Here is a 24,348-nt window from a genome sequence, read left to right on the forward strand (position 1 = left end):
ACTAGTCGGCAACGCCTTTGTTATCGCGTAGTGCGTCGCGTAATCAGTAGCGACGGCGATCCACTTATTTTCTGTAGTCGTCGGAAAAGGACCAAGCAGGTCAAGGCCTACGCGCATGAACTGTTCAGAGGGAACTTCAATTGTATGAAGGTGTCTCACCTGTGGTACGGGAGGTTTCTTGCGGCGCTGACACAAATCGCAAGTTGCGATAAAACGACGCCCGGAGCGGTAGAAACACGACCAGCAGAACCGGCGTCCTACGCTGTCGTATGTACGCAAAACGTCAAGGTGTCCCGCCATCGGTGCAACGTGAAGTTGTTCGAGAGCGACGGATCGCAGATGACGAGCAACTCAGGGCCGTTAGGGTTGATTATGCGGCGTTCGAGAAGGCCTTCCTGCCGAACGAACATGCGACACGTGGCGTCAGTGCTGCCAGATTGCACTACGGAGATTATTGACTGTAACAATTCGTCGCGTTGTTCAGCGCACATGCCGGTCACTTCAGCAAAAGCCATCACGTAGGTCATCGGATCATGCACAGCATGATTAGGGGATCCACGGGGAGAAGAGAGAGGCAGTCAGCGTCCTTGTGCCGACGTCCAGACTTATATTTGATAAGAAACGAAAATTCCTAGAACCACAAAGCCCAGTGACCAAGCCGTCCTGTCGGGTCCCGGAAGGAAGAGAGCCAGCAGAGTGCGTGGTGGTCTATAACGACAGAAAATGTGTGGCCGTACAAATACGGCCGGAACTGGAAGGCAGCCCCAACTAAACCCGAGCACTCCCGCTCGGTGATGGAGTAATTTCTCTCGGCTGGTGACAGCAAGCGCCTGGCGCAAGCTATCACGCATTCGGTACCATTCTGTTGTTGGACGAGAACAGCGTCAATGCCATAGTCGCTTGCGTCAGAGTGGACTTCGGTCAGTGCAGATGGATCAAAGTGGGCAAGTATGGGAGGGGTGGTCAGAAAACAAAGGAGAGCGGCGAACGCGTGAGTCTGCTTCGGGCCCTATGAGACTGGCGTGTTCTTCCTTAGAAGATCTGTCAAGGGGCGAGAAAATTCAGCGAAGTTTTTTAACGAAACGGCGACGAACCAGCGCACGTCAGAAGCAGAACGTGGCACAGGCAAACTGCATACGGCGCGAACATTTCCGGATCTGGTTGGACACGGGATGCGTCAGCGAGGTGCCCCAACACGGTGATCTGACGGCGCCCGAATTGGCACTTCGTGCAGTTCAGTTGCAGGCCGGCTTTTTGGAAGACCGCAAGAATGGCAGCGACTCGAGTAACCTAGCTGCCGAACGTGGGAGTAAAAATAATCTAGTCAAGGTAACAGGAACAGCTGGTCCATATGTAGCCTCGCAGAAGAGAGTCCATCATACGTTCAAATAACGCAGGTGCTTAGCATACGCCATAGGGCGTGGCTTTGAACTGATATAAGCTATCCGGCGTGATGAAGGCCGTCTTCTCGGGGTTCATTTCATAAACTGAGATCTGCCAGTAGCCGGATCGAAGATTGATGGACGAGAAGCATTTAGCTCCGTGCAAGCAGTCCAAGGCGTCATCGATGCGTGGTAGTCGGTGGACGTCTTTTCCCGTGATCTTGTTTAAGTGACAATAATCGACGCAAGAACACCAGGTACTATCTTTATTTTTCACAAGGACGACAAGCGAAGTCCAAGGACTGGCTGATGGTTCGATAAACCTTTTGCAGAGCAGTTTGTCCACTTCTGATTGGATGACTCGACGTTCAGCATGCGATACACAATAGGGACGCAGATGAAAAGGATTCGTGTCGGCAGTGTTTATACGGTGCTGAATAACAGATGTTTGGCCTAAAGGCCTGTCGCCGAAATAAAAGATACCACTGTAGGTTTCAAGGAGGAGACGTATGTCCGTGGCCGGTGCAGAGGTGAGGTCAGGGGCGATCGTTGTCGCGAAGTCATCCGCTAATCAACCACACCTGTGAGCTGCAATTAGCGCTAATAAACCACTTTCGGCATTCAGACTCTGATTGTCAAATTCAAAACCACTAGAAACACTGGCCGAGACCATGCCGGCCGGAATTTATTTATTTATTTATTTATTTAGGACATGCTGCAGGCCTACAGTAGGCCCAAGCAGGAGGGGCGAATACATAATATATGCAAAAAGAACAGGATTAGCAAAATTAAAAAATGTTAAATACAAGTTGTAACACAAAATACAGCAATAAATACAAGGCTCAGACGCAAAATACAAAAAGTAAACGTAGAAATAAATGGCTCTCAAATTAAATGCTGTGAAGAAAACATTGAGTCAAAAGAATCAGCTCTGGTTAAAAGATCTGGCGGACACCTGTTCCACTCCTCAATGGTGCGTGGAAAAAATGAGTATTTAAAGGCGTTAATCCTAGCACTGTAAGGGGTTAATGATTGTGCATGATGATTTCTTGTTTGGCGCGTAGTGTTAGGTTTAAGGAAGGGGTCTGCATTCATAGACAGTTTATGGTATTTTAGTAAGAAAAGTAGTTTCAGTCTTTGAATTTTCCGGCGCAGCTGTAATGTTTCAATACCGTGAGTTCGCATGAGGGTCATTGGTGAGTCAGTTACACGATAGTTTGAAAAAATAAAACGGACGGCTTTGCGTTGAATCATTTCAAGGGCCTCGATGTTACGTTTAGTGTAGGGATCCCTGACGGTGCACGCATATTCTAGTGATGACCTTATTATTGAAAAGTAGGTTAATTTTTTAAGTTCAGGTGGGGCAAGTTTTAGTTTATGTCTAAAAAAGCAGAGTTTACGAAAGGCTGAGGAACATACGTTTGATACATGTTTATTGCAGCTAAGGTTTTTCGTTATTGTAACTCCTAGACACTTGTATTCGCTGACTTCGGTCAGAATGTGAGATGAAATATTGTAAGGAAATGAGAAGGAAGCCTTTTATGACTTGAGGACACAGGCTGAAATTCAGAAGCTGTAGATGGACGTCCTTATTAGTAACCGTAACCAGCGTATGCGGACGACCAACGTTCCGGTTCAAAAGTGCGTCGATGATGGGGTGAAGAGCATATTCATCGTCAGGAACCTGTGGCTGGGCTGTCAAAGTGACGTAAGTAATTGCCTCAGGTGACAGACGCGCATCGTGAAGCGAGCACAAGTGCGCTGGAGCGGTACTCGGAGCATCAACGAGTTGAGGCAGTTCTAACTCAAGAACGCCGGTCGCGCAGTCGATGAGAGCGGAATGAAAGGATAAAATGTCCAAGCCAAGGATAACGTCGTGAGGGCAGTAGTCTATAACAGCAAAGAGAACAGAAGTAGGGCGGCCGGCTATACTCAAACCACATTCCAAGAACACCCAGCATGCCGCCGTCGGCCACACGAAGCAATCGGGCAGCTGCTGAGGTGAGGACCTTTTTAGACGACTACGTACTCTAGCACTCATCACAGTTACGTGGGCTCCAGTGTCGAAGAGTACTTGGACAAGTACGCCGTCTATTTTAACGTCAATTACACTTCTCCTTGTGGGCACAGACAGAGGATTTCCAGCACTAGTCGGCAATGCAGCACCAGCTCCGACGGCTGCATTTCTTAAGTTTTTCGGAAGGGTGCAGGCAAAAGCCACAGGGGACGAAAGGCGAAGATGGGCGACGTGTTTGCGGTGAATGAGACTGGTGTCCGCGCGGAGATGGTGAGCGCTTCTATAACGTGTCCCGTGCAGATTTGTCGGCGCTGTTAGACTCGGCGGTGGGCGAAACAGTGCGGGCATTTCCTTCAAGATGGCTTAGGTTGGTCGGCCTGTGAGGTGTTGAGCGCCACGAGTTGCGACAGCATCGCGCGACATGACGAATGCGGAGGCAGGCGAAACATATCATCTGGTCGTCTCCGGTTCTCCACTCAGCTGGGTTGCGATAGCGTGGAGAGAAGCGTCGGGGTGGAGCGAAAATAGTAGAAAGGCGTTCATTAGCTCTTGGATTGGCGACAGCCCACACAGAATGCAAACCAATATTTTCAAGTTCCTGGCGAACGATGGCTTGTACGAGGGGAACTGAAAATATGGTAGCATCAGGGCTACGCTAGCAGGCAGAAAGCTGCGGGTGCCATCGCATCCAGTTCATGTCTAACGATTTCCACCACGTCCTCTAATGGCGACGCATGCTGCCGTGCGGATTGATCGTCACACGTCGACGTTGTGGCAGTATTGGTATGTTTGGCGAATTGTTGCAAGACGCGTTGGCTTTTGGCCTGCTCGAATTGTCGGCACTCTTTAATAATTGCATCAACTGTAGAGCAGCTTTCGCACATGAGCAGATTAAACGCGTCGTCAACCATGTCCTTAGGCACGTGCCCGACCTTCTCAGCTTCGGTCATGTCGTGATCGGCTTTACGACAAAGTGCCAGCACGTCCTGGATGTACAAGACATAGGACTCCGTGGGGGATTGGGCAAGGGAGGCTGTCTTTCAATTTCCCTTTGCATTGGTCCATCTGGTTAGCTCCTCTTCGTGGTTTTCGTACCACACCTTTCCGTTAACAACATGTTAGCTAGCATTAGCGTAGGGTATCTGTTGATTCCACTCACGCCTTCGTACATGGCCACCCACTCTTCAACGTCGGCGCCATCGTTCCCGCAGAAAGTTCCAGAATCCTTGGGTTGCACAACGAGAACTGAAGGTGACAGCGACGTAGCATGCGACGGTGACGTAGGAGGCGGCAACGACGTTGATCCAGAGTGCTCACTGTCATTCATGGTGCGGAGGGTGATGCGACGTCAACTGCGGAGCTCCGTTTCCAACCGTGGTACCCCGAACCTCTCACCCATATGTTACGGGGACTTTGGGAGTATAGAAGATCGTATTTACAATATATATAAAAAATGAGTCAGAGTAGTTAAGATGGCTGACCACCAACAACATGCAGCAACCAACGTCCCGCGATCTTCTTCCTCTCTTCCTTCATCCTTTCGTAACAATACATTATGAAAAGCAAAGTAATTTCTAAAGAAATTTGGCGAATAGTGAATTCAGTCAATACCTCAACAAAACAAAACAGTATACTTCCCGCCAGCAGCGCATTAGGCACTACTGACGCAGATCTTGCCGAATCATTTAATGAGTAATTTTTGTTTATGGGGGCAATTACCCAATGCGACCATGCAGGGTGCCCGCGATATAGACTTTTTTCTTTTTTATCTTCTTCGCAAATAAACACATTGTTTTCACTGAAATAACAACAGCGGAAATCTTAAATACTGCAAGGCTTACGCCATCAAACAAGGCCGCGGGTCACCATTGGTCTATCTGTAAGCTTCCTCAAAAACAACATCGACCTCTTGAGTTCAGCGCTTGCAAACATGTTCGATAAGTCCGTTCTATCGGCTATATACCCTGTGGAGCTCAAAATCAGAAGAGCGGTAGCAATATGCTAAGCAGACCCAAATGACTTAGCGAACTATCACCCATAACTATTTTATCATGTATTAATACGCTTTTCGAAAAACTGATTGCAAAGCATGTCACAAGCTATCTTGAAAAATACCGCATACTTTCAAACGCACGACACCATTTTGAAAGTGGTTACTTGGTTGCAACTGCAGTAAGTTCCCTAACAGAAACTATAAACCAAGCACTTCACAAGAGCTACTTCGCACTCGGCGTATTCTTGGTTATTAGAAAAGTGTTTGACTCGGTATATCACGGTATACTATTGATACATGCATATTGCGTGTTTCTTGTGGATGATGCACGCGGGCGCTCCGACAAAGACGACGAACGCTCTCTCGCTCTCGAGCTGCCGGCTGAACTGGCCGGAGCTGCAGTTATCCTTTGTAAATATATTCTGTACATAGTCTCCAGTTCTTAATCCGTCTTTCGCGTAACACTATTGTGAAAATTACAGCATTATGACTTTAGAGGACGAGCACTTCTCATTTTTTACAGCTGTTTAACAAATCGTAAGCAATACGAAGTAGATAGAGGACAAGAATTTTCATTAAAGACAGTAAAAGCAAGCGTTCCATAAGGATCAGTACTGGGTCAATTACTCTTCTCTCTTTTCATTAACGATTATCCTAGATCACTCAGATTTTCTCATTCTATATTATAAGCGGATTTTACTCCTCTAATAATTCCTTGACTGCCACTACAGCAAGCAGAAAAAATCGCTGAAAGTGAGCTCCACAAAACTTTAACATGGTTTGAAACTAACAAACTTGTTTGAAACTCCACAAAAACCAAGTATGTAGTATTTCTTCCAACCGAAAAACTACTCCTACTAAGTACAACTTGCATCACAGAGATACAGAAATCCAACACATTAGTAGAGATAAATATCTAGGAATAAGCCTGGACTCGCACTACACTGGGCTCCAAATATTAAACGAGTAACTAAAAAATGTGTTTTTGCTTGCTATGCCTTATTAAACGCACGCAAAGAGTTTCGTCTTCAAAGATTATGGTAAACATTATGTGAAACATTAAGCACAGAATCTACGCGGACGACATCACGATTTCGTGCCCCAGCGGATGTGAACGTCAGGTCGAGGGTGCTTTGCAAGGAGCCATCGATGTGACAGAGTGGTATCTCATCCCCACTGGGCTAAGGGTCTCGCCGATAAATCCGAGCTCTTACTCTACAAGAAGAGGCCCAGAGGCTGTTCTCACCGGTCCTGGAAGCATTCAACGGAGAGCCACATTACGTTATTCACGGGCAACGGCTCCCCAGTTCCGCGGATGCACACTAGAGGGGTCCTAGAAATGTTTATCGAGTCTGACGTCGTCAATGGAGCCGCGATCAAACGCATTTGTTCCAAGGCGGATAGCGCTCTTGGTCTGATCTGCAGAATCGCCAACAGGTACCGCGGAATCAGGGAGGACAATCTCCTCCGGATTATCCACGCATTCGTGCTATGCCACCTCACTAATTCGGCGGTTATGCGAATTGGCTCGTGTTGGAGCGCTACAACATCTTCAAGTCTTCAAGTTCGCCCTCAGCCTTCCCATCCGAAGGCACACAGAAGACCTCCTCATGTTGGTAACCCAGAATGCGTTCGAAGAAATTGTGGAAGTACAAGAGGTTTCTCAGTTTGTAAGTCTCTCTGGTACCCCAGCGAGCCGAGCCATACTTGGCATGCTGGGACATAACCCCACGGTCGCCGGTCGCGACGCTGTGAAGCTCCTCAACGACGCAAGATGCAAGATTTCCTTACATGGCATGCCACGTAATATGCGTCCGACCTACAACGAAGGACGAAGACGAGCGAGGGGCCAAGCTCTGCTCGTCAGTGCCCGCATGGACAAGGGTCGAACATGCTTCGTAGATGCTGGTTCATACGCTCAAGAAGAAGCCTTCTGCTCAGTGGTCTTCGATTCTGATTTGAAAGTCTTTAGCTGCGCTACCATCTGCACTTCTTGTTCCGGCGTTGCAGAGAAGGTTGCAATTTCTTTTGCGTTGACGGACGTTGTAGATGACACGATTTATTCAGACTCCGAGGCAGCTATCAGGGCCTTTCAGATGGGAAGGATGGCTCCCAAGGCCCTACGTGTCATCCAAAATGCTATAGACCTGGAACATCACTCATCGGCCTGGTTCCGTGCGCACCTTGGAACCATTGAGGGTGCCTCGTTCAACCCCTACGAGGAGGCGCACTCGGCTGCACGAGGTTTGACTGCGTCCTCTCCTGGGTGACCCAAGCCTCTATGCTCGTACAACAAGATCTGCAGGCATAATTTTCTTTCAGGACGACATCTGCCTTTGCCTCACTCCTCGCTGTGTGTTCCCCAGGGAGTCACTCTCAAACTTCTACAAACAAGCACTTACTCGAGCCCTGCGGAAGTGCACACAATGTACCAAGCGCGGTTCCTAAGGCCGGACTACCCCCTTTGTGGTAGTTGTGTGGACTTCGAGCATGTCCCTTGAGGCTGCGCCACTACCGGTCCCCCTTTCACCTTAGAGCAAATGATGAAGCTTATTAAGGCTTCATCATTGAATCAACAGAACTCTTCTTTTTCTGATGGGGGGGGGGGTATAATAAATGTTTCACACTGCTGCATACATACTGAGCATGTGCCAGGGGCATACTAGCCTTTACAACTGCTAACTGTAAATACGTCATTATATTCCCAAATAAATTGAGTTATCGGTGTTTTTTCAATTTTCTCAAAACAAGCTTTTCGCTTAGCCTGCTTGTCTGTGGCAACAATATCTCAAAATCTAGGACAGCTACAGCTGTAAAATTTTTTCTATATGAAGTTAAATGCATAAAGCTTGACGTGCTGCAAGCAGATTCTTTCTTTCTTCATTTTTTAAAAATCTGATTTTGTTCTTATTCCCTAGTAGCCACACTGTAAACACTGAACTGAACACTGAAGTTGACGACCTAACTGCACAACGACATTCACCACGGCTTTATGATCGCTGTGGTATGACGGTTATGACAGGTGCCACGTTCTTCGACAACGTTAGGTCGACACACGAGTCACGGACGGTGGTTGGTAGTTTCTTTTCTTTGTAACACTTTAGCACAAACTCGTCGAAGACAACGTCTACGACCCACTAGTTTTCCTGTTTCGAAACGTCGACGTTAAAGTCCCCCACGATGACGAAAGGCGTAGTGTTATCTGTCGCCAACACAGCGAAGTACGTTCGCATGAACCGCTCTACGTGGGCCTTGCAAGTGCCCGGCGAAATGCACACGGTGAAGATGAGGATTCCATCGCAGGTTTTCACGGCACGCACGTCGCTGCCGTCGACCGGGTCAGACTTAGGCGTGTACGCGGTAACGCATGCTTGTATTCTTGCGTAGACGGTGACTCCGGCAGAGCGGTTGTCACTTCGTTTCGCGGCCGTTGTTCCAACGCAGCCGGTCACTTCGGTGACTATGTCCGTCCACGTTTCCGAGAGACACAGCACCTGAACCTCCTTGAGTACAAAGTCGTGCGTTATATCTTTCGAATGAAGACCGAGCGATCTCACGTTGAGAGAGGCAAGCGAGATCTAGTGCGGTTACCGCAACTTGGCAAGGCCCGCCTTCGCGACGGTGGCCAGGGGATGGACGCAAGTTTTCTGTGGACCGCCACGAAAGAATCGCCGGTCGGTAAAGAAAACTAGCTTCGCTGTAAAAAGTCTGAAGCCCTAAATCACAATACTGCTTCCTACAAATGCAAGAAATTATTTCTCTCTCGAAAATATAACAAACTGCATTAAATTTGATCAAGTGAATGTCTCAAGCGAGCATTTCTGCGTTTTACATGCATTTGAAGGGGTCAATCGGAAGTATTCCCCAGCTGAAGCACTCTCTCAGAACATCTAGGTTCCCCAGTATTAGCATGTCGCCATAACAAACCCTGCACGATAGCATGGCGGATAAATCTCGTTCTAGAAATTTTCGATAGACTAGGGTTAGAGATGTCTGGCAATTGCTTCGCACCTAGTTCAAGAGTACGTCGCCGCTTGCGTTTGTGCAGGTACGCATGCGTATTATACGGGATCGGCCTTCGCCCTTCTCAGTCGAAATTGGTAAAACCGTCTCTTCTCTGTCCATATGTCCAATTAAGAATAATCACTGTGTGGGATGGTTCTCACCATACAAAACTTGTTTCAAAATCAAAAGGCAAGCTATAACCTAGTAGCGCGGCACAGCTGCTGAGAAAAGTTTTTGCCCTTGTGTACAAAATATTGCGGAGAAAACATATTTAATTTTTTACATCTAGGTCAATATTCAGATTGGGCTTCTTGAACGTGCAATGATAAAACGTGCTGCCTCTGTCAGGGGCCTTCTGTTAATGAGACCTTGCCCAGATGGCGAATAATGTATTTTAATGCTTTCTCGCGTGATGCTCGTCCTGCATTGAACTTGCACTGGCTAATATTTCTATATGAATTCAACCTTTTTCTTTAGTTGATATGACAGGATTCTACAAGCAAGACTTGTAATAAAAACACTGCTTCGAATAATTAAACATTATGGTTTTGGTGTACCATTATGCTGTGCTTTCGGGCCAAAAAGCTGGCACAGGGAGTACATAAAAACCACTACCACCAGATAAAGTTAACAAGGTAAGAACTTAGTAGCTCGCATTTTAAACTACAAAAAAAAGGCTAGAGGGGAGACGTCTGAAAGAACAGCCAAGTATTTACTGTACCGAGGCAGTGCCCACGTTGATATTATTCTGAAACACTTAGTGAAGTTACTGAAGTACACTTTCATGCTACAGAATACCAACTTACCTTCAATGTGCTTCCAGCGATGTTTCCGAGAGTCACCAAATAATGACCGTATCTGCAGTAAAAGAAAAAAATTATGGTGTTTTACATGCCAAAACCACTTTCTCATTATGAGATACGCCGTAGTGGAGGACTACGGACATTTGGACCGCCTGGGGTTATTTAACGTGAACCTAACTCTAAGTAGACGGTTGTTTTCGCATTTCCTCCCATCGAAGTGAAACCGCCGTGGTCGGGATTACATCCCGCGACCTCGTGCTTAGCAGCCCAACACCATATGCGCTAAGCAACCACCGTGGGACATCTACAGTAAGTGTTCCTATTAGTATCAATAAATTTAACTGCAACTAAATACATCTATGCCACGAAAGCATCGGAATTGCAATAGAATTGCTTGGGACGTGCCACAGAGCCGCGTGGGCGCACGGTGCACCATGGGGAAACAGTGCGCGTCGAGCGAGCGTGCTTGTCGGGGCGCTCACCGCCTGTTCGCAGCATTGGCGGCGTGGGAGCGTGCGAAGAAACCCGAGGACACCTCTTCTTACGAGTTGTGAATGCGAAAGTAATAATGTTCAACTGTACGATAATGGGCGGTCCTTCGAGTTACGAACTCCTCGAGGGCAAGCGAGCGCATTGAGTCGATTGGCGCGTTCTAATTTGGCCTTTTCGAGGTGCAGGTAGAACGCGCGCGAGGGCTTGCGCGGACAAAAAACGCGCGGATAACACAGGCCTCTGAGAACGAAGGTGATGAGGCGTCGCGGCGATGCCCTCTGCCTTGACGCAACAGCTGGCACGCGGCAGGAAGTGCTCTCGCTCTGCTGCTTTGATGCGGGCACGGGACTGGCGTCGCAGCCAATGGCAGTTTAGGTACTGCAGCACAAGCGCGACTCAGGCTTCCTCCCTCAAGGTCCCACTTGACGCTTTTGTACCGAAAAATAAAAAATAGGGGGACGGGGAGCCACTACAGGGCGCCGCTTCCTTCTTGACGCTCCTCACGGTATGGGTATACATGCCGGAAAGCATTTCTATCTCTAAGAACTGACGAAAAAAAAAGAAGAAACAACGCAGTCTATGCGGTTATCACCGAAATGGCGACTTTCGAGCAGAACTAAGCTCCACCGCAAACATATATGGCCTCCGTCGTTTGAAGCTTCATTTCCAGAATATTGCGTTGTCGGGCCCCGTGCAAAAACCGTGGCTTTCTTGCAAGAATTCTCCTCTGGTGCAACAATGGTCTGGTAAGAGAAGCATATAGGTTGTCAGGTTTTACGTGCGGTCAAGGAGCTCATCTGCTTGTGGGCCATAGGCAGAGCAATCATGCATTATATCTAAAGAGAAAGTGAAAAAGAAAAACGAAGAAGATAAAAAACATCTCGCCTATCCTTGCCCGCTCTTCCATGAGAAACTATAGTGCTAGGATTGAATTTATGACTCGGCTAGGCTGTAGCTGGCAATGCCGTTTTCAATCGGCCGCATTGGTGACAAGTGAATGAGGTTGCTGGTTCGCGGTGAATATCTGTATGAAGGTGAATCAATTAAGCTTCACTACATAAAAACGTTAGTGCAGCCTTTTTTTTTTAATTTGTGGCGCGTGCTATGCACAACATGGTTCAGACAATAGACCACCAATGTCAGCTAAGTGTTACCCTTCGTCAGAGCACTTGCGCTACATCGCGGAACACAAAAAATTCAGATCTTTCGCAGACGTGACGCGAGACATTTATGAAATGCTGCGCTTTCCATTACTGTACAACAAGACTTCGAAAGAAATAATTGTTTTTATTCGTTTTTGCAAAAGTTGTTGGATAAGCTCTGAAGCGAACACCTCTCCCTCCACGCCGCATTTAAATATCAAACAGTGTTGAATTGTAAACCAGGGAATATTGGAGGAGGCGGTTCAAAAACCTAGAGTACCTGATAGTTGCCCCAGCGGCTGTGAAACATGTTGCTGAGTTTATTATTCAATCTTCACGTAGCCTATTATGCCCAATTTTTAGTTTTCGCAATCGCCCGGCAGTATTCAGTGTCGAAGGTGCGCACTAAATAACTAAGTCCTTAGCTCTTCTTTGAGTAGAGCTATGGAGGAAAAAATGCAGATCCCACGCACTGTGTGAATCGATGTAAGCGAAGCTTTCTGTGCTGTTTTCACTGATAGACCATAATTACCGGTGATGTTTACAGCGAATGCTAATTTCCTCAACATCTTGTCCAAAAAGCGAGGGATGGCCTGATGTTAAACTTTACCTAGAGTTCGCCGCTGCTTAATGTCTGAGTAGTACACAGAGCACAAAGGCAGAGGCGTTGGCGCGAGGCGTTGTTACGCGCCATATTTCATAACCCCTGAGAGAGTTGGGCATTCTCATTGCCTCACATGGCACATCGCATCGTGGCAGAAGTATTAACTTCAATGGAATTAAAGGGGCTGTAAGTGCCAAAACCTCAATCGGATTAATCCGCATTATTTTTGACACCGTTCTTTAACAGGTCGCTAAATCTAAGTGCACCATCTTTCTTTTTTTATTTCGCCCCCATCGAAATAAGGCTGCGGCGGTCGGGATCAAATTCGTGACCTCGAGCAATTCCACAGCCACGAAGCTACCGCTGCAGGCGCCAAAGTATTGATTTGACGTGCAACCGCGTCCGCAGTGTCTCCTGGACCCTGCAGTGCGCTTGAGTGGTTCGGTGTCTGCACGCCCTGCTCAAGCTTTCCGCTAGACACATTTGCATCGTTTCATTTTTCATAAATAGCAGAAGCACACCGTACCATACCTTGAACTTGAGTGTATCCAGTTGCCCGCAACCGCTGCAGTGTCGATAGTAGTAGCGTTTCCTTGCCCTCTCAAGTAATGTTTTCCCTGAAGCCTCCCCGCCCCCTTTGTATTTGCATGGGAAGTGCGAGTGAAGAGTCGCAATGCTGTTATTCACTCGTATCACGACTGCATCGGATCTACGCATTCTCTGCTCCCTCTCCCCCTCCTCTCTAGTATTCTATCCAATTTCCCTCTGGTTGTGCACGTTAGTAGAAAAGTGGGGGGTCACGGATATTTACAGCTGTCAAGAGGCTAAAGTGGAGACGCCCATTGTGCGCATTACAAGCGATTAGGTCCAAACGAGCTTCTCGCGTCATTTTTCTTTTCTGCCACGCTCCTCCAATGTACACACATACGCTCTGAACCCCACCCCCACCCTCCACCACACCTATGCGGTGTGCCAGACATCAGCATTAACAGTAGCAGCAGTAGTGGGAAAATCGAGGGAGCAAAGAAAGCTTCTCTATAAAAGAAAAAAAAAGCAGTGGGGCATACGAACACTGGACTGGTCACAGCGCAAAGACGCTATAAGCCATATTTGATACACAATAAACCAAACGTTGTTTGAGTGAAGCAGTAACATGCCAAAGTTGCTGGACTTGTTGCAGCTGATAGCTGATCACGTGACGCAGAAGCACAGCAAATGTGCGTTGCCCGTGACTGCGGCGTAGACACATGTCTTGTGTGCTCTTGAGAGGCCGATGGTGTGACTTGCGTGCCAGAAAATGGTTTATTATGAAAATTTATTTTTGGCGGCTCGGCTTTGGATTTTGATTAGGCCTACGAAGGAGAGAAACATTTTGTTTCGCGTGATGTTTGTTCCACTGTATGGACCCCATTGTGCCGAAAGCAAGAAAGGCGAAACTGCCGATGCACTGTGTGAATGAGCAGCTGCACACCGATGGAAAATCGTTCAAGGCCTTCTCATTATCGCTGACGGCTTCGTAAGCAACGTAACAGCGATCGCTAAGATACTGAAAATGCTCGTTCGAGACAAGAAGTGCTTGGAAACTGTCAATGATTAAAAACACTGATGCTGAGCTGTTATCATGTACCCGAACGAAAGGCCAACGTTCAGTTTCATCTCACGCGATTGCCCTAGCGGCCACGGCGGCCGCATTTCGATGGGGGCGAAATGCGAAAACACCCGTGTGCTTAGATTTAGGTGCACGTTAAAGAACCCCAGGTGGTCAAAATTTCCGGAGTCCTCCACTACGGCGTGCCTCATAATCAGAAAGTGGTTTTGGCACGTAAAACCCCAAATATTATTATTATTGCCCTAGGCCACGCCGATAACGCGACCAAGGCCAATCTAGGTCAATTGTGTGAGGAGAAACTTAACGTTGGGTTTTCCAACGCGTACAAGATAGCGACCCTGCTTAGTGCGTGCAGGACGTCTGATTAAAAAAAATGACGGTCCAACTGCGGCGTAGGACACGCCCTCATGTGATTTTGATGCAGCCGTGTAAAATTCAGTGCATGAGTACTTCGCTTGGTGTTCTAGGAAACGCATTCGAATGTGTTCATGTGAAGAGCGCTTCGAGACTTCTACAAGTGCCGTGTCATATTCTACAATCTCCCAGTGCTATGGCGGCAATGTTCTTGCTGGAATCTTCAGATGGTGTTCTAGGAGCGACGCGCCCGTTTCCTGACTAAGTCTAAAACGCAGCGAGGACGGTTCTCTGAATGTGGGGCGTTTACTAAGCAGCGTAGCATACATCATGTCATTTACAGTTCCGTAGCAAGGATGCTCAGTGTTCAAGCGCACTTTCAGGGCATACTTACAATGATAGTGGGGACTTTTAAGTTCGTATGACCACTCATTTGATTCCACGTTAGGGACTTTTTACGGGACTTGTCCCAAAGGCACCTGTGGCCAGAAGGATCCCTAAATGATGAACAAAATCCAGTATGTTTAGCGCGCTCGTTACGGCAGGGTGATATACCAAAGTGCCGTAATCCAGGCAGTATTGTACCAGGATCTTGTAAAGATTTGTCAGATATTTCTTATCACGGCCCCATGTTGTGCGCGAAAGAACTTTGAGAATATTCGTTGCTCTTAGACGTTTATTCATTATATATTTGGTGTGCTTTATCAAGGATTGTTTTGAGCAAAATATGAAAATAAACAAACGTGTGTTCATTATGCAGATGTATGCGCTGTCTGCCGAGTTCAACATTAGCATCTTAGACCAAGTCTCTCCTTGTTGTAAAAGAGACGTAGAAGTTTTTCTGCAGATTTAACGTACGTGAAAGCATGTTTATTTACGCATTTCTACACCTTGTTCAGTCCAGTACGAGCTTGTCGCAAGCTAACTGAGCGATTACAGGATTATACTTCTAACTGCACATCGTCAACATATACTGAATGAGATATCTTATGCGGAATTCATGAATGTATTCAATTTATTTCTCACAGTAGACACAGTATAGCTTAGGACGCCACAATGCGGCATCCCAGTTTCCTGGAGATATGGTCTAGAGAGAAAATTACCAATGCTGACACGGAATATGCGGTTAGACAACTAGCTTTCTATACAATTGGTCATGTTTTCGCGTTTACTCATCTCCAACTAATTTCACGATAGCTTGTACCACTACTTCATGTCGTACGCGTTCCCCATATCAAGTCATGAGAAGCTAACAAACAAAGACACCAAGGACAACATAGGGAAAATGTAACACGTAATGCAAAGACGTGCAATCATTCTCCACCTGCGGCAAGTAGTTTTTTCATCCGGTTTGATTGCCATTAATTTATTATTTCTTTAATTCATTTACTCAGTACAAGTAATTTACCCTATGTTGTCCTAGCTGTCCTTGTTGGCTTCTCATGATATGATTAATAAAAACCGGGCCCCTCGGCTTACCCCTTTTCTTCTCGTTTTCCATGTGAAGAAATATAGGCAGAAAAGTACTGCTTCTGAATTAAAGCATCACGGATGTTAAAGTCTGTGCGTACGTAATTATCGGTTGTAGAACGATCTTCCGGAAACCACACCTTTAAGGGTCAAGGATTTTGTGAAACTCGACGAATTTTATCAGACGACTATTAATCTTCTAGAATAGCTTGCAAGATAACTTGGCCCCCCCTTTGCAGGTCTCTGCAGAATACGATGTGACATCATTTACGTAAGGTAACATCTGAATCTTTCAAGTCTGCAACTGAAAACGTCGTATGGCCTCGTCACCCATAAAATTCAAGTAGAAGAGTTCACGATACATTAGGAACAGTAACGCCAATAGGGGTCTTGTGCCTGGCGATCCCTCGGAACAACGCAGGCTTCACCGGCAGACGTGCCGCTAAGAAGTGCTATACACGCTTCATTTACTCAAGGCGAGTAAATCAGTGTCACCACAGACTTACGAACAAGCAAGTACAATCCCGAATGGTGAAACAAGAAACAAAATTGATTTCATACTTTCTGCCGATCCCAGCATAGTGAACGATGTAGAAGTGTTGGGTAAGGTAAAGTGCACTGATCATAGGTTGGTCAGGGCTAGGATTCACCTCAATTTGAAGAAAGAAAGAGTAAAATTTGCCAAGAAGAAACAGGCCAACCTAGATGCAGTAAGGGTACAAGGAGACAAATTCAGGCTCGTAGTTGCAAGCAAATATGCAGCCTTTTAACAGAGAGATCAAGATGACATAAAAATAATGAATGAGACCGCCAGTAGGCTGGCTTCAAAGGCAGCAGTTGAAGGTGGAAGCAAGGCACCAAGGCAACCAGTAGGCAAGCTGTCCCAAGTAACAAAGGCCCTAATAAATAAACGACAAAGAATGAAAGTGTCCAACTCAAGTAAGATAGAATTCGCGGAACTGTCAACACTGGTCAACAAGGCGATAATAAGGGATAACCGAAATTATAACGTGAGAAAGACTGAGGAAGCCGCAAAAAATTGACGTAGCCTGAAATCATTAAAGAGGAAGCTTGGCATAGGACCAACCAAAATGTATGCACTGAAAGATAAGCACGGTAATAACATCAGCAATTTCGAAGGTATAGCAAAAGCAGAGGAATAATTCTGTACTTGCCTGTCCAGTACCTAGAAGAGCTTTCAGAGAAAAAGCATGCAAGGCGACTAAGAGACTGATAGGAGAATCCCCTATTGATATGCGGTCAGAGGACCAAGGAACTATTCCCGAGTCAGCGACGCGCCGTGACAGGTTAAACGTGTTTGTAGCCGGAAGCGAGGTGAAGGCAGTTGCCGAAGAGAGCGACCTTTTTCGCGCTTTAGAAACGGAGGGCCCTTCAGGACAGCTGTGTATGCGGAGGTGGCAATTTCGACCAGCCTGCCAAAGCAAGTCAGCTATCGCTTTTCGAATAGGTCAGAGCAAATGCTGATCGAACGAGGAGAATCCTTCTAAAATAACGCAGCTTTCAGAGTAAAAGCATGGGAGGCGACTTAGAGAATGATAGGCGAATGCTCTATTGATAGGTGGTCAGAGGACCAGGGAACTATTCCCGAGTCAGCGGCGCGCGGTGACCAGTTAAACGTGTTTGTAGGCGGAAGCGAGGGGAAGGCAGTTGCCGAAGAGAGCGACCTTTTTCGCGCTTTAAAAACGGAGGGCCCTTCAGGACAGCTGTGTATGCGGAGGTGGCAATTTCGACCAGCCTGCCAAAGCAAGTCAGCTATCGCTTTTCGAATAGGTCAGAGCAAATGCTGATCGAACGAGGAGAATCCTTCTAAAATAACGCAGCTTTCAGAGCAAAAGCATGGGAGGCGACTTAGAGAATGATAGGCGAATGCTCTATTGATAGGTGGTCAGAGGACCAGGGAACTATTCCCGAGTCAGCGGCGCGCGGTGACCAGTTCAACATGTTTGTAGGCGGAAGCGAGGGGAAGGCAGTTGCCGAAGAGAGCGACCCTTTTCGCGCTTTAAAAACGGAGGGCCCTTTAGGACAGCTGTGTATGCGGAGGTGGCGATTTCGGCCAGCCAGCCAGATCAAGTCAGCTATCGGTTTTTGAACAGGTCGGAGCAAATGCTGATCGAACGAGGAGAATCCCTCTAAAATAATGGTGCTTTCAGAGCAAAAGCCTGGGAGGCGACTAGGAGACCGATAGGGGCATCCAGTATTGATCAGCGATCAAAGAACCAAGGAATTATTTCCGAGGAAGGTGGGCGCAGTGTCCAGTCAAATGTGTTAGTATCTGGAAGCGAGGCGAAGACAGTTGCCGAAGACAGAGGCGGTTTTCCCGCACAGAAACGTAGGGCCCTTTAGGCCAAGTGTGTACAGAGGCGGCGATATTGCCCAGCCTGCCAGAGAAAGTCGGCTATTAATTTTCATATAGGTCAAGCTGATTTGAGAAATCCGAGGGGGTAGCGAAATTTCGAGTGCCTGTGCGAATGATGCCAAACAGAAAAGGCGTAGGCACAATAAGAGAAAGCCGGACGCTGTCGAGGTTGAGCCCTCTAGCATCAAATGTTCCAAGCGCCAATTGGGCAGAGGCCCGAATGTAAGGATCCGGCCAAAGACTGCGGCAAAGCGACGGAAGGTAAACTCGGAGCTTAGGTGTTTGCCGAGGTCGAGGATCAGCGTTACGCACGTCGCAAAAAAGAGAGTTTCGGGAAGATTCAGGCATAATTAACCTTCGCCTAATCACATCTTGTGCCACGCATTGTAAGCACAGTGACAAAAGGAAGCAACCTGTGGGCTACTAGTACGGCCGGTCACTCGTGGGGACCAAGAAAGACGAATGCCTTGCAAATAAGGATACAGAGCATGCGCTGGAATGTAACCTTCTCCTAGTACATGGAGGCTGTTCTAAACTCGCAGGTACGAGGTGCGTTAGGCAAATTAGCTCTGCGACGTCACCTTGCGAAAACATCGTAATGCGCGACCTCCTCGAGCTCGTCGGAAAGAAAGGGGCGCGTTTGGGGCCCAGGTATAAAGAAATGAGAAAGATGGGATTCACATCTTAGCACAGAAATAAGGCCATTTGATTGGATGGAGCCTAGCCTTACAGCAGCCCAGTTTAGAAGTGCGCTAGAAGAGAGGCGGAATGACTCTGGCCTTCTGAGCCAAGTTAGGCACGTGATAACGGTTGTAGATGGTTTTTCTTTTTCTTTATATTCCATTAATTAATGATCCCGTAGCTATCTTGTGCTGTGTGTTACGTAATATGAATTAATCAAGGCCATTTCTCCCTGCTTCGTCTTTATTAGTAGAAAACCTAATTCATAATTACTTAGCTTCATTACATAAAACCCGTTTGTGTCTACATCGCGAGAACACAAAATCAGAAGTTTCGTGGTAATTGCGAGAGCAACGTGCACATTGCGTTTCAGAGGTTCTCATTTAATATACTAAAGCGGAAAGTTGGACGAGTTCGTGTACATTCACAATGGTAACATCGCGAACAATAACGACAACGGAGTTAAAGGACCCAGGACGAGCGCTGTGTCCTTTCACTCCGTCGTCGTTTTTGTTCGCACTGTCACCATTCTAAATGTTTTCATTTAAATAGGGGTTGTACAGTCTCGCGATATTAGTTGCTTTTAATGTGGCGTTTGCGGCACTGTGTGGGTGACAAAGGTCGCTCCTTGGAGATTGTCATCTTGCATTATTGCAGTCCTGCCAAATCCCATCTATCAAAGGCCTTTGGCCAGAAGATCATCATTCTTAGAAGCTGCGCCCTCAGGACTTTGAGCAATGCAGGCATCAAGCCGACCGAGCTGCATTGAAGAACTCGACCCGGCAATAAAATATGCGGCGGTGAGGCTGCTGTTGTGCTTGGCCACCCCTCGGAACAAAGCAACTTTCACGGGCAGATGTGCAGCTGTGGAATGCTATTCGCACTTCATCGTTTACTCCCGTAGACTACATCAGCGTCACATGAGAGTTACGCACAAGGCATTATGTCCCGTATCATCGGCTTTTCGAACGCACAGAACTGACAGGCGAGACTAATGGCTGCCTGTACAACGACTGGACCTGGCGCCGATGGTAACGCCTATGCAATGACAGCTCACTTCAACACCAATACGCCACCCTCCGACTTCCGCGAGGGCCAGTCTCCCGATCCAGACTGACTGACCGTCATGAAAAGGCCACTAATTGATGACAGAAGGACTCCCGTAAGAGTGGCGTCGACATCAGGTTCGCAGTTTGCCACGTGGTTGCCTCGAATGCGGGGCGATTATGCAACGTTGGAGAAGGGAGTCCGTCAAAGAGGTTGGACGCCAGGCGCGGGATATTGTAAACGGTTCGGCATAGACAGAGAGTTTTCATTTTGCCGGAGGGGGAGGGGCTGGGGTCCGACTAGCTTCGCGAACTGAACCCCATATATATATATATATATATATATATATATATATATATATATATATATATATAAACGAGAAGAACGGGGGTTAACCAAGGGGCCCGATTTTTATTAGTTATTTCATACGAAGCCAACAAACACTGACACCAAGGGCAACATAGGGGAAATTACTTGGGCTTAATAAAATGGAATAATGAAACGACGATTCAATGGGAATTACAGTGGATGAAAAAACAACTTGCCGCAGGTGGGAACCGAACCCACAACCTTCGCATTTCGCGTGCGATGCTCTACCAATTGAGCTACCGCGGCGCTGTTTCCCCATCCACTTTCTTGGGTATTTATGTGTCCTAGTAGAACCTTCCGAGTGCTAGCCAGCGCCATCACTCACAGACCTTGGCGGCGGACGTGAAACGTCCTTCTTGCCGCAGGCGTCACGAGAACGTGATCTTTTAGGGTGAAGGCAACTGGTCAATAAAACCACATATGCTACCTGAAGGCATCGACGTAGCCAGATTCGAGACCCTCGTTATGTAATAAACGAGAAGAAAAGGGGTTAACCGAGGGGCCCGATTTTTATTAGTCATATCATTAGAAGCCAAGAAACACTGACACCAAGGCCAACGTAGGGGAAATTACTTGTGCATAATAAATGAAATAAAGAAACAATAAATTAATGAAAATTGAAGTGGATGAAAAAACAACGTGCCGCAAGTGGGAGTAGGTTTATGATTGCGCCGTGTTGGTTCAGGAACTCCATGCCAAGAATGACGTCTCGTGAACACTGTTGGAGGATAACGAAGGTGGCAGGGTAAGTCCGGTCATGAACGGTAATTCTTTCCGTGCAGGTTCCAGTCGGCGTAATGAGGTGTCCTACAGCGGTACGAATTTGAGGGCCATCCCATGCAGTTTTAACTTTCTTCAACTGGGCGGCGATGTGTCCACTCATTACGGAGTAATCGGCCCCTGTGTCCTCTAAGGCGGTAACTGCGTCACCGTCGAGAAGCACGTCGAGATCGGTGGTTCTTTGTCTGGCGTTGCAGTTAGGTCTCGGCGTCGGATCATGGCTGCGTCGTGTTGAACTGAAGCTGGAACGTCGCGTCGTCATGTCGTCTTTCGTCGTCATATTCTTTGCTTCCAGACTTCGTTGGGACGGCGGCGTGTCGTTATGTCGTCGAGGTAGTTTCTTCTACGTCTTCTTCGGCGGCGGAGGATCTTCGTCAGTTCGACGAAGAGCAACCGCACCTCCATCGGTTGCTACTTTTAGTTTTCCGGATACGGGCTCGCTGACCGGCCCCGGGCTGGGCCAGTGTATAGTCGGCGCGGCGGCGACAGGTAGCAGCCGGGTGATGGCGAACGCGACAGTCGTCGAGAGCTTCACTGAGTAGCGGCGAGGTAGTCGGCGATATCGCGAGGGCGTTCACCTTGCTGCGGGCGCGGAGCGTTCACGGCGAAACCTCGCAGTCCCATCTCCCGGTATGGAGATCGTCGGTAGACGTGACCCGCTTGTCCGCAGTAGTAGCAGAGCCGGCGGTGGTCAGGAGCGCGCCAAATGTCCGTCTTCCTCGCGTGGGTGCGCTGGGCGACGGATGGTCGTGCTGGCGGCGGCGGCGGACAATGGAATTCCGGAGTGACAGGGCCCTGGCGCGGTCGCGGAGGGGGACCTTGACGGCGTGCGACGGCGGCGTAGGTAATCGCTTGCGGCTCAGGCTGCGGCGATTCAGGGGCTACTCAAAGTTGTTGTCGGAGCTCCTCACGCACGGCGTCGGCAATCGAAGCCACTTGAGGCTGTGATGATAGGAGCAGCTTTTGTAGCCCCTCCCGCACGACAGCTCGGATAGTCTCGCGTAGGTCGTCGGTGGCCAGTGAATGAACTCCCGCGTAGTTTGTCGAGTTCGTGCGGCGGTTGAGTTGCCGGTTTCGCATCTCGAGTGTCTTCTCGATGCTGGTGGCCTCGCGAAGAAACTCGTCGGCGGTCTTCGGTGGGCTTCGTACCAATCCGGCAAAAAGTTCCTCCTTCACACCACGCATGAGTAGACGGACTTTCTTCTCCTCGGGCATTTCAGGGTCGGTGTGGCGGAACAGACGTCCCATTTCCTCCGTGAAGATCGCGGTTAGGTAGTTGCACCCGCGTTTCTAATAGCGCTTGGGCTCGTTCTCGGCGCACGACGCTTGCGAATGTCTCCAGGAAGCCGCTACGAGAAAGTTCCCAGGTCGTTAAGGGGGCTTCTCGGTTCTCGAACCACGTCCTGGCCGCGTCTTCCAATGCGAAGAAGACATATCGCAGTGTGTCGTTGCTGTTCCAGTTGTTAAACGTAGCGACTCTCTCATACGTCTCAAGCCAGCTTTCCGGCTCCTCGAAAGTTGGACCGCGGAACGTCGGAGGCTCCATGGGCTGCTGCAGCACGACGGGGGACGCTGGGGCTGCCATTTGGGGGGACTTGGTGGCCATCTTCCTAGTCGTTTCAGGCAAAAGTCCGTGCTCCGGGGGCAGCCCTTGCAGCCTGCGGCTACCTATTTGGTACTTGGCGACATTGGTGTCTTCCGCGTGAGGGCTTGGGTCACGGCTTTGTGGGGGCGTCCGGTACATGAATGCAAAGCACCTCCTCCAGATGTCACGGGGTCGTGACGTCAAAGAACACATTAGCAATAATGTGAAAGGCAAAACTAGCTTTTATTGGGCGAACCTGTGCCCACAAAACAGGCTACACTTAAAGCACAACGAGAGCGCCGAACACAGTCGGCGATCGTCGAAAATCTGGTCAACGTGTCAAGCATGTCGGCTTTTATACATCAAGTGTCGAATGTTCCAGACTAATTGTTGGGACACGCGTTCCTTCCACAAGGTTCTACACCATTCGCTTCATGTGATGAAATCAGATAATATAAGGTTCGGCGGCAACGGATAGCGCTTAGAAGCATCGATAACTTTCCAGAAACTTCGCATACATGCAGGTGCGTCCCGCGCTGTGCGATAACATTTGTTAGGCGGCGAAACGGGGTCGCCCGATAAAGATAAGTAACCCGCCGTGGTTGCTCAGTGCCTATGGTGTTGGGCTGCTGAGCACGAGGTCGCGGGATCGAATCCCGGCCACGGCGGCCTCTTTTCGATGGGGGCGAAATGCGAAAACACCCGTGTGCTTAGATTTAGGTGCACGTTAAAGAACCCCAGGTGGTCAAAATTTCCGGAGTCCTCCACTACGGCGTGCCTCATAATCAGAAAGTGGTTTTGGCACGTAAAACCCCAATTATTATTATAATATTATAAAGATAAGTACACGTGTCAATATATATATATATATATATATATATATATATATATATATATATATATATATATATATATATATATTATGGAAGGATGAAAGAAGAGATCGGAAGACGATCAGAGACTCTGGCTGGCCGCGTGTAGTTGGTGGTCAGCCATCTTAACTATTCAGACTAATTCTGTGTATATATTGTACATGTAGTTTTGATATGCTCGCAATATCCCCGTAACATATTCGGGGAGGTGCGGGGTACCCCGCCTGGAAACGGAGCTCCGCAGTGGACGTCGCATCACTGTCCGCAACTTGAATGACGATGAGGGCGCGGGATCAACGTCGTTGCCCCCTTCAACGTCGCCGTCGCATGCTCCTTGGGTCCTGGTCATCCAGGATCCTTGGGTTGCACAACGATAACCTTCGGTTATCGTTGTGCAACCCAAGGATCCTGGAACTTTCTGCGGCACCGACGGCGCCGACATTGAAGTGTGGGTGACCATGTACGAACGCGTGAGTGGAATCAACATATGGTGCCTTACGCTTATGCTAGCTAACCTGTTGTTCTATCTAAGAGGCATGGCAAAGGTTTGGTACGAAAACCATGAAGTGCAGCTAAGCTGCTGGGACCAATGCAAAGAGAAATTGACGGAGTTGTTTGGCAAACCAGCCAGTGGTAAAATTGCCGCAAAGCAGGAACTGGTCTCCTTTGCCCAATCACCCACAGCGTCCTATGACTCGTACATTGAGGACGTGTTGGCACCTTGTCGCAAAGCCAATCACGACATGACAGAGGCTGAGAAGGTCGG

The 24,348-nt window shown here is 48.1% G+C and overlaps 1 protein-coding gene across 2 annotated transcripts in view; it reads right to left on the bottom strand.

Annotated features, from left to right (window-relative positions):
* The window catches only part of LOC142584100 (UPF0462 protein C4orf33 homolog), a 143,704-nt gene that overhangs the window by 34,870 nt on the left and 84,486 nt on the right, over window positions 1-24,348 (bottom strand). For both annotated transcript variants that reach the window (XM_075694273.1, XM_075694272.1), the window contains one exon: window positions 10,204-10,255. In XM_075694273.1, the coding sequence (XP_075550388.1) occupies window positions 10,204-10,255 (52 nt within the window). The remainder of the gene's footprint in view (window positions 1-10,203; window positions 10,256-24,348) is intronic.

The sequence above is a fragment of the Dermacentor variabilis genome, chromosome 6 (genome assembly GCF_050947875.1).
Source record: "Dermacentor variabilis isolate Ectoservices chromosome 6, ASM5094787v1, whole genome shotgun sequence".
Lineage (NCBI taxonomy): Eukaryota > Metazoa > Arthropoda > Arachnida > Ixodida > Ixodidae > Dermacentor > Dermacentor variabilis.